Here is an 11,823-nt window from a genome sequence, read left to right on the forward strand (position 1 = left end):
AGATGATTTTAATGTAATAATATGGTGTATTTAAAATATTTTAATAATCACTTGTTCGTTACCTACATGGTAAGTAGATACCTATATTAACCATTGCAAAATACTATTATAAATTATAATTACTTTTTTACATTTCTGCCTTAAATAATTATATTAAACAATTAAATTGCAATTTGTTTAGTTTAATATTAAGTAAGGGGCCTATACCCCTCCTCTTTTTGACCACAATGATACTAATTTAAAATTTTTATGGGTTTATAATATGGTTTATATAATAATATACGGTTCATAATATATAATACATATATATAGTATATATAAATACTATAAAGTATTAAGCTATTCAAATGACTTGTTATTAAGACATTAAGTAAGTAGGAGGTACCTACCAATCTAATATAACAGTTTAAAACTATATTTTAAACAAAAATACAAAGTAATTATTTTTAACTTGAAAACTTAGAAAATAAATTACCTACTATACAATTGATAGAAACATAAAAATTAAAACTTTTATTTAAATTTGATATACATTTTAGTCTTAAAAATAACATAATATATAATAACAAGTAACATAAAATTAAATTTCCATCATATAATTTAGAGAAAATAATTCAAATGTATAATTAATAATCAATGTGTAAGCATACGAATAAAATAAAGTAGGTAGGTAGGTAGGTATACAAAAACTAATGAAATCTTTATTAACAAGAATATAATACGTATTGAATTTTAACTGAATGTATAGCATACCTACCTATTCTAATTTCAAATCGAATATTACAAAAAAAAACTTACATATTAAGTGATAAAAAGTATTGTATTGTGTAACTTAAATTTTTATAATTGAAATAGCAATTACCTATGTAGAATGCAGTAATGCTAATACTATTGACTTTTGGTCATTTATTGGAAATGAGAAACACTTATATTCTATAGATTCTACATCAATTAAAATTAAAGGTGGCCTTGGAATAATTTCGTGAGTATAAAATATTTTTATAGTATCTGACGAAATGGGATTTTGAAACACAGTAGATGTATTATACTTCAAAACTTTAATTTTAATGTTACCATTTAAAAATTTAATTATATTGATAACTTTTACTATACCATGATCTTTTGTGCAAATTAAATTATCTTTTGAATTACTTATATTTATTGTAAAATTTTCTAAAATAATTTCTTTATAAAGTGTTTCATTAATTGAATTATTTACTGAAGGATCATAATCTATTTCATTTTTGAGTAAAGGATATTTTTTTATAGTAGAAGTTGATATAGTATTGATTTGTTCTATTACTCGATTATATGTATCCTGAAGAGGATATCTAGAATTTTTGCAACTATGTTTTACAAACTGTAAATAATTTTCATACTTAAATGCAGAAAAAGCATCCAAATTTCCATGCAGTAACACAAAATCATTGATATGAATTAGGCCATGCACATTGTAACCTACATATTCTTTACCGTAAAGTACAGCATATTCTTGTACAAATTGTCTTAATAACATTTTAGCAACATTATTATAGGTATATGCAGTTTTAATAGAAATTAGCAATCTTATAGCACAACTTAGAAGCATAAAATGTTTATAAAAAGAGTTTTTTAATCGTCCTTTTAAGACAAGAGGCCCTGTATAAATAAGAAATGTTCTAAATTCACTAGCTTTCCAGTGCTCGAATTCTTCTAAAGTCCTTGGTAAACGATTAAACTCAACAGGAAAAAATGATTTTAATTTATTTAATTCATTAGAAATAGCTTCAGGATTGTCAAGACGCACTGGTTTTTTACCTCTTACCCAAAATGCCAATAACCTTTTCATCACACCCAGACAAATATTATGCATATATTCCACACACAACAGAAGAAGTTATATCAATAGGCAGGTTTTCAAGTGGGCTTACATCTTTATGATAAAATTCATCTATTTTTGTACGAAATGACTGATCGGTTCTTAAAGGTGCATTAATATCTAAATAAGCCATTCGATTATGAATAAAATCTCCTTCAACTGTACACGAGTTACATCCATGGTATGCATTATGGCTTTAACGTTTAAAACAAAAGCTTTTGCCGGGGCGTCACATACAACCTGAACTAACTTAAATTGAAAATGTTTATTATTAACAGTTATACCAGTTGATAAAATGTGTTTCATCTCATCTATAAACGGTCTTAGATAATCATTACTTGATGTTGGCTTTTTGTACTTTCCGTGGTACAGTCCTACTGGAATTACAATTTGTGATAAACTTTGTATATTAACAAAAGATATAAGAATGGGCCAAAGACTTGATTTCGAACTTGATGTTAGAGGTAAACCATCGACATTCATTCCTAGTTGTATTTGGTCATTTTTAAAATGTTCCAGGTGTGCAGTTATTAATTTAGACAACATAAATTCTATACCAAGATGTATATACAATCCTGGATGAATACTTATAACAGTATGATCTTTTGTTTTAGGAGTTTTTATTAAAGTTCGAGTATCTTTGGGGAGATCAAGGCCTTCTGATCTTAAAATTAATAAGAGAGCATTTACACAGTTATGTGAAACATGAAAATTAACTATCCATTTACATAGTTTTACATTTAAGGAAGTTTTTTCAATTTTTTCACAATTCAATAAAATAGAATCATCAAAAATATCTTCGGTACTAACTATATTAGGATTGTTGACAATTGTTGATCTAACGGTTGTAAAATATTATTCAAAGTTAAGTTTAAAGGAACATTTAGTTGACTTGTAGGTGTTGGATTGGCTTGCACTTGAGGTTCCATTATTTGAAGACTTGTTGAACTTGATAGCTGGTCAGTAATTTCATTTTGTACACATCTTAATAAATGTCTTCTAGATAATGAGGTAAAATTTTTTTTTTTTCTAACCTTTATAATAATAATAAAAAAATTAATGATAAGGTACGTTTAATAAAAATATGCAGTCTGATATAAATGAGTAGGTACTTTATTTTTTATTTTTTTATGAAATAATGTGTTTATACTTTTTACACCAACGTTAAAATTGTTTTTTAATTAAATAGGTAAATAAAATAATTATAAAAAAAGCATATATTAGATAATAAAGTATAAAAAAACTAAATCATTTTTTTTCACGAGATAGACGCAAGCTAGCATGCCTAAACCAATTCTTTGTGTGAGTTTCAAAATCAATGTCTGTTCCGTTAAATGTCTTCATGCACACACCTGAAATTTGTCACTAGATATATTACACTGTACACAGACATTCAAGATAATATAATACATGTACAAAAACTACAATTACCTTTTATAATTTTTATAATTTCTAAGGTTTCCAACTTGTTGTTGTTCCTATAACCTGACCACGAATACTTGGTTGCTAATTCATTTGTAAAAAATCTGGCTAAGACTCTTTTAATAAAATTGTGTACATTCAATCCCCCAATTTGAATCACACAAGTAACCTATAATATTAATTGCAATTCAAGTATAAAATTATACTATACCTAAATTAATAATTAATAAAAAATATAATATGTACTCACCACTTTTTTTTCAAAATCGACATTTGTTTTAATTTTAACCTCTATTTCTTCAAGACCTTCTACAGTTTTTATAGGTATTGAGCTGAAAAAATCATTTTCTGTCGTTCCTAATAAGGACTCAGAATTAAATTTTGATTCCAACAAGTCTAACCGTGCATCAATTCTTTTCACATAGGTCAGAGTTGTTGAAATTTTTTCTATCAAAATACCCATCTGATTTTTGAGTTCATTGGGAATTTGATCAACTGTAAAAAAGAAAATAATATAGATAAATAGGAAACTAATACAAATTATGTTTGCTTAGTATTTGGAAGTGTGGTTTTACAAAGTCAAACGTACTTCTTTTATTAAAGGTTTTCTTTTTTTTGTAAAAATTCAAAAATAGATAGGTAGTTAAATAAAAAATTAAAATTAAGATAGATTAATAATAATTAGAATACATTTTAAAAGAATGTAGGTGAATTATAATTTAATTATATGTAAAATTTAAGAATTAAAAAAAAATATTATCATATTGTTATACAATTATCAATGTTAAAAAACATAATTAATTAACTAATAGTAGATGAATTAAAATTAATTTTATAATTTTGTATTGTAAACAAGAATTGACAATGGGAGATTTAAAAAATGTACTCTTTATGAACATTGATACGTTATAAATAGACAATAGTTACATACATGACAATACACAATCATTCTCCGATTCCTGCAGTGGCATAAATTCGGTACTTTGTTCTTCTTGCAGGTCATAACAGCCACTTATAGCACCTACAATTTACAATTTAAAATTATTTTATTATAACATAAATCGGATACAAATGAATATTATTAATTTTGATACATACTAGATATGGTTTGAATGAAATTTTCTGGACTTTTAGAAGACCTTACATTCAAGTTTGCAAAGAGATTGTTACTATTTTTTTTTTCAGGTGTTTTTATTTTTATTGGAGTTAAAGAAGTACTGCTGCTTGCTAAAATAAAAAAGTACAAATGAGCATACTACAATAATATAAGTAGCCTATAAGTAGGTATATTTAACTGATTCAATATTTTTAACAGGGCAATATTTAAATATGAAAGCAAAGATTTAAAACGTCTGAATTAAATTAAATGTTTAGATCATTCTTTATTATAAGTGACTAATGAGTAATTAATTTTTTTATTCAACACCCTATATTTTTTATAGATTATTCCTGTCTTTAAATAATTTATAATTTATGTCTATTATTGTTTGTCAATACAATTATAATTAAAGTTTAAACATATCTACCTACATTATATCAATATAAATGTGATTTAATAACAATTTAATAAAACATGAAAAAATGATCAACTCATCAACAATTATAACCTATCTCAGTAACTGGTAGAAACCCTCAAATTTCAAATAGGTAGGAAGTATACTTATTACAGCATATTTTTTTAATATCTATGGTAATAAGCTAATAACTAATAAAAATTGTTTCATTAGTTAGTTCATACTTATCGTTAATACATATTTTGTAATTCAGTTAGAAACTTACTGCTGTCACTTTCATATTGAGTATTATTAGTAGTTTTTTGCTTTTTAAGTGGCCTGTAACTTCCACCACATTCAGACTCCGAGGCTGAAGCTGATAGAAATATTTCTTTTTCCTTTACAGCAGCATCGTCATACGTGTCTAAATAAATATAAAATACACAACACTGGGTATTGATTAAATAAAACATTTTTAAATCAAAGTTACCCCATTATATGGTAGAAAATAATTAGGTAGGATTTTAAACGAAACAATTATATTTTAATCTCTGGATTTACTTCTAATTTTCTAAAATCTCAAAATTATTAAAAATTATTTATGTAAATAAATTTTTCTTACTGTAAAACTGTGACACTATCTTTACAGGATACGTTGGCCAATTGTTTTCTGTGTCAGCATATTCAGTTATCATGGTTGTAACATTGCCAGTTTTTGGCCATCTCGATATCCACATTGAACCACATTCAATGAGCCAATTATATGGGATGACAGAATACTTGTTTTCATCATTAAAATAACCAACAACCCACTAAATAACAATTATAGTAGTTATAGGTACTAATCATATTGTACATTTATCTTTTTGTATGAACACAAAACTAAAACTTTTTTTGTAGTTTTAAATAAAAAATAAAATAAAATGATGGTCAATATATTTTAGTTACAAATAACATATTATATATAATATTAATTATTATATTACCCAATAAAATCACAAATTTTTCATTTTTTGTGTCAACTAAAATCTTCAATATTATATGAGTATAGACTTTATTTATAAAAATGATACCTAATTTGATTATGTCTATTTGATAGACATTAATCATTAGTTGCCTACTAAAAAAACTCATATTTACAAAATTATGCAGAAGTATAGCATTAATATTAGTAAACAAATTATATTTTATTATTATTATTTTTTTTTATTGCAGTGGTAGGCACTTAATTGATATACATAATTGTACAATTTGTTCTTAAATTTAAAACAGTAATTTGTAATAAACTAACACAATCTAATTTATTATTAATAACCCTAAAAAGTATCATAGATGTTAATATTAGGTATAGGTATTTAAATAATTTTTAGTTGGATAAAATCGTATAAACACATTAATATCTTCATAATATTAAAGGTAGGTACTTATCTAATAATCTGGTCAAAAATGTTTAATATATTAGCACTATGTCGCTAATTTAGCATTAAATATAAATAATTGTTTATTTAATCATAAAATAATTACCTGTTTTGAAGACATCTCACAATATATCACAGTTCAATTAACAGTACAATTTAAACAACTTTAATAAACGAGTACGGTAGGTAATATCAGCAACACATTTAAAAAACATGTGAAAAACAGCGTGCGCGCGTGAATGACAGTCTAGAACTCTAGACGCGGGAAAAATAGTACAATAATAACTATATTATAACACTAAACAGATTATTTAGTATGAATAATATAATTATTATAACAATAAATATATATTCTCCAGTAGATAAATATGTGATAACTATGAGATCTCACTATTTATTTATAGATTTCAAAACCCATTTTACCCATATGCATGTTTTACATGTCACAATTGTAACTTCTATGTAACATTACATTGTGATTTCTCGGACACCACTCAGCCGCGATGTTTTATAGATATCACTATTAAATTTTATTTTATAAACATCCATGAGGCCGAACATAGATATTACAGCGTGTCGTCACATTAGAGACTTAAAACAAACATCTCATAGACTTCAACATCTTCTCTTTGCACATAGGGATTACTTTTGAAAATTTTCCAAATTGCCTTAATTTACATTACATAATAAATAGATTATTTAAAAATAAAATATATTAAGTTTTTGACTTTTACAAAGTAAGAATAGGATTTATTTGTGTAACGAGATTGCATACATTTTCTTTTCAAATGATTAATTTTCAACAGATCTACAAATTAAAATATTATATTAACCAAAATAAATTTGATAACAATACTCACACAATTGGAAATATAATTCATTGATACTGTATCAAATTACTATTTTAAATGCCATTTTTTAATACACATAGTCTAACCTACACATCACCATTATAATATATATTTTACATTAGAAAACAAATGTTATTGTTCTGTATTTAACATTATAAGTATTTTTCTCCATCGCTTAACAGAATATTTAAAGTTTTAACGCTGTTAATATATTATCGGTTGTTACTTGCGTGATTTATATTCTTTGTAATTTAGAGCACCTAAATTGCCTATCTATGGCGCCGTACAACATTTTTCAGTTATAGTAAAAAATTACAATAAACAAAAAATAAAAATAATACAGTATTACTAACATTATTGGTACTTAAGTTTGCATTAATTATTTGATAGTTGATGTTACTACTTCTTTTAAGATAATATTAAAATATTATTATTTGTGACAATCATTAAAAATTGATATTAAACACACACTACAGAGCACAGTGTACTATTTCACATTTTGAAATCTTGTTTTGGACTAATTCTAAATATCTGATAAAAAAAGTCCAATACATAATTTTGGCCTACTAATGAGTGATTATTTATATTGTGTTGATAATTATATTTAATTGTTATTAAAAAAAAAAAAAAATAATAATCAAATATTTATCGAAGAAATATGAAATACGTGCAAAGTGTAAAAATGAAAAACAAATGCGATATTCTACAATAAGGCAAGCATTTTTTTTTTTTTTAATACACACATAAATATATATATATATATATATACAAAAAATATTATTTTTTATCTAATTAACGTAAACGATCCAGTCATAATCGCACCATTACCAAGCGTAGATATAAAAAAAATAATAATAAAAATGTGCTCGTGGAAAACTTAGCGTTTTAATTTAATTAACGTACCACCACCGCCACTGCTACCGTGGTCGAGAAATAAAACTTTTAGCCATTGTTGCTTATGGCCTAACGGTGAACTGAGGGTTCGGTGGACGGTAGGAGGACGAGTAGTGGCGTAAGGGGTTAAAGTTATCGAAAAGTTTATTAATGTAATGGTATTAATAAATCGCCGCCATACTGACAAAAATTAAACAAAAATAACAAAAGCAGGCGTCCCGTTTTTCTAACTTACTTACTATAACATTTTACAGTGTGTATACATATATACTGAAACCTGGCTGGTAATAATTACAAAGCAAATACCGTGATAATTTTGTAGCGATATTTTTTTGTATATATATATAAGTATTTATTTTTTTTTACGTCCGTACTGCCAATGTCCGTGTAGAGGAAATAGCATAGAAAAAATTTTAAAATGCACGTCACGTCGTCGACGGGCAAGCGTTAATAAATTATTACTTAACATCCCCAAGACGAATCGACTTGTACGCCAAAAAACGTTTTTTAATACTTCCGTTTTAGTCTTAAAAGCGAAAAAAAGTATATATTAATCCAAAGCCGCTTTACGATGAATATTATGAATAACAAATCATTCATTTTCGTAAAAACACATTTCGACAGTTCGCTAGTTACGTGTAAACACTTTGTTTACTGCGTATTATTATTCACGGATTGAAATGACTAATGAATATTTAATTGTATTCTGATAAACCAAATATAATAATTTCCATGTCGATAAGTAGTACGGCTTGATTAAATCTTGTTATATAACGTAAAAGTCAAAACAATTAAATGTGCGATATTATTATATTTTTCCTAGATAGCTAATTGTTTGATTTTATGTTTGAGCAAACGAGTTTTTAAAAGCAGAACCGTTTAATAATGCATCACATTATGCGAACAAGTCACCGGCGATATTATAATAAAAAGAAGTTGGGTTTTTCTCCATAAACAATTATATAGGGACAACAAGTGATACATGAAAAAAAAAAAACGATACAATAAACGTCTTAAAATGTTTTTCAACTTGAAACAGAATGCATTATTAATATTTTCAAGCACGAGGCAATGATATATTCGATCGATAATCAAACAAAGGATGAAAGGAATCGTGTCACCGTTTGTCGAGAATTCACTGCGTAGGTTTGGGTATAATATATAGTTTAAAACCGACTGTTTTTCATACCAAAACCGTTCGTAGTGTAATGATATTATTAAACCCACACCGGTAGATCATATTATTATTATTATTATTGTTATTGTATATATATATATATATAATATATATGTATATAAATATGTATTCTAAACTCACGAACACCTTGTTTGAACAACAATGATACAGAACTGCATCCGTAAACCCCTGGGTGTCTCTCCATTCTTTTTTTTCTTTATGGTCACGCCACAACAATATTTCATCGTTATTACGATGAAATCCCGCAAAAACTAAGATTTAAATAAATACATATTATCATACATTTATGATATTCGGTAACGCGAAATTAGATTACTGCATTGTTATAATATTGTTTAATCCCACGTTGTTCTTTTATACTCGCGCTGGTACAATTTATTTATTTTCAGTGAATGAACAAATCCAATGGAAACCGTAATATTTTTTCATTATGTTTACAGTGGCATACGCGTAGTAACAAAACACCCGCAGTCTTTTGATGATACGAATAAAAATTATAAAATAAAATAAATAAATACATAAAACATCATTGCGCCATGGTAAGTAAAACGACTAAAACAATACGCAAATATACACATTATACACCACTCTGAGAAATACATGATTTAAATATAATCATTTTAAGTGCATATGTTGAAAAATTAATTTACAATATTATAGGTTTAGGAGTGGAGTTTGTTGATGCCATTTTTTTTTTAAGCATCGCATAAGTTATAATCGACTAATATACTATAAAACACGGTTTTTTATATAATACGTACTCAAGTGTAATATACGACATAAACTGCAGAATTGACCACCATAGTGAGGCATAGTTAGGATTATGTTTTTGTTTGTTTTTGTTTAATGCCACGAACGAGACGATCGTCGTTATCGTATTGTAATAACACAATATCGAATTTTGCATAAAACAATAATAATTATTATTATCGTTTTCGGAAGTCTGACTAAAAGTTTTATTTGCGAAACAAAATATTATAACCATTAGAATATTAATACGCAGACTTTCTAGTCGAAATAATTTGTAGTAGTAATATAAAATAAACCAGAAATCGTTTTTAACTTTATTATTATTTTATTTTAGTTGAATTTATCTGGTGAAAAAGTTCAAACACCAAACTCTAAGAATTAATTTGCATATATATTTATAATGTACTCAACAATATCGCCATGTTCAATACAGGTGACGGTAGGTACAGATTTATGGCGGCACTAACGCACTAACACGTAACATTTTCATAGAAAATTACAATTCCTGCAAAACTTTTTTTGTATACTTTCGCGATACAAAAATCCGTCGAGTGTTTAAGATTTTTCAAAAGAATATATATTTTAAAAACATTGAAATATGTACATGTGGACCTTATTACAAATTTAAAAAAATATATAACAAAATTTAACATATAATAACATTTTTAAATATGACATTTTTGATTATAAACAAAATTATTTCTAATTTTTATTTCTATAAAACATAATTTTTTTTATATTATTCACTAACCCATTAAACATTTATTGGATGATATTGGGAGTTTATCCTCTCTGAAATAAGTCTCACTGATATAACGTAAATATTTATCCAACTATAGAAAAATTATATTGTGAAAATGAATGTGCATTGATCACACTCCAAATAATATATTATTACCTTCGATATCCGTTTTCGTAAGTCATGCATGCACTCACGCTTTCGAGTAGATAAATTTTAACACTTGAAATAGGTGACAAACGTCTAGAAAACTCTGAATGAGAATATTATGGAAAACATTTTTTTTTTTTTAAATTCCACTACAATATTGTCTGTTTGATTTATGTCCATGGTCGAGTCGACGTTAACCCATACCAATTCTCCAAACATAGTAGTTTTCCGAAACTGATAAATATCATTCTGAATAGAAAAAGCAATAATCTCGCGCATACCACTGCAGCCGTAGCTACAACTGTAATATAATTTATACCTGTGACCTACGGTGTAATGCAGCAGCCGACGAGCAACTAGTGTGACTTACGACGTTCCACCGACCTCCTATATTGCTATATTACGATATTATATTATATATTGCATATGTATTCAACGACATCGACTAAATTACACACAGTATACACAATATACGCAAACAACACGCTTTCAACAACCCACATAAAATATGTGCGAGTGTGCTGCAGTGCGCATACATATATTATATACGTCGCATTTAAATTATTACATGACCTACGTCGATCAATGAAACGCAATATATTGGTAGGACGAAAAATCGATGTTACAATAAAACCGTCACAACACATAATATTATAATATTAGATTTTCCTCCCATACGAAGAAGAGAAAATAAACGCTTGGCAATAATAATATTATAGTATAGGTACAACAATAGAACGAGCAGCATTCGGTCGTACAGTCCCACACAATTTCAAAAATAAAACTCGTGATTAATTTTTATTGAATTGTTATTTGAAAAATATCGTTTAAGTCACTATATTATAATATTATGTATATATATTTTCTTAAAATGCCTGGTTCGTTGAATAGATATAACTTAAATTAGCTACGGACACGGTCCTTGTTTTATAAAAATAATTAAAGGATCTAAAGACTTTGATCAGCGTTTGATAAAAGTATATTAATTTATGCAACTAAAAATCTGGCATAAATAAAAGAAAAATAAATACAAATTAATAATGAATTTAA

General features: G+C 26.3%; 1 protein-coding gene and 1 pseudogene across 1 annotated transcript; both read right to left on the reverse strand.

The window, feature by feature from the left end:
- Positions 1-201: 201 nt before the first annotated feature.
- Positions 202-1,991, reverse strand: LOC126549834 (uncharacterized; annotated as a pseudogene).
- Positions 1,992-3,053: 1,062 nt separating this feature from the next.
- LOC126550003 (uncharacterized) lies at positions 3,054-5,648 on the reverse strand. Its single transcript, XM_050200703.1, has 7 exons — positions 5,396-5,648; positions 5,060-5,197; positions 4,379-4,507; positions 4,212-4,301; positions 3,531-3,775; positions 3,290-3,449; positions 3,054-3,210 (listed from the first exon to the last, which is right to left on the reverse strand). Exons 1-7 carry the CDS (start codon positions 5,508-5,510, stop codon positions 3,107-3,109), a joined length of 981 nt encoding a protein of 326 aa, XP_050056660.1. The 5' UTR covers positions 5,511-5,648; the 3' UTR covers positions 3,054-3,106.
- Between the last annotated feature and the right edge of the window lie 6,175 nt (positions 5,649-11,823).

Source organism: Aphis gossypii, chromosome 2 (assembly GCF_020184175.1).
Source record: "Aphis gossypii isolate Hap1 chromosome 2, ASM2018417v2, whole genome shotgun sequence".
NCBI lineage: Eukaryota > Metazoa > Arthropoda > Insecta > Hemiptera > Aphididae > Aphis > Aphis gossypii.

Coding starts and splice junctions, on each gene's coding strand:
- LOC126550003 (XM_050200703.1), bottom strand. CDS start 5,510: ATGTGGATATCGAGATGGCCAAAAACTGGCAATGTTACAACCATGATA. Junction 4,302..4,378: donor TTTCATTCAAACCATATCTA/GTATGTATCAAA, acceptor TGTAAATTGTAG/GTGCTATAAGTGGCTGTTAT. Junction 3,450..3,530: donor TCGATTTTGAAAAAAAAGTG/GTGAGTACATAT, acceptor TTAATATTATAG/GTTACTTGTGTGATTCAAAT.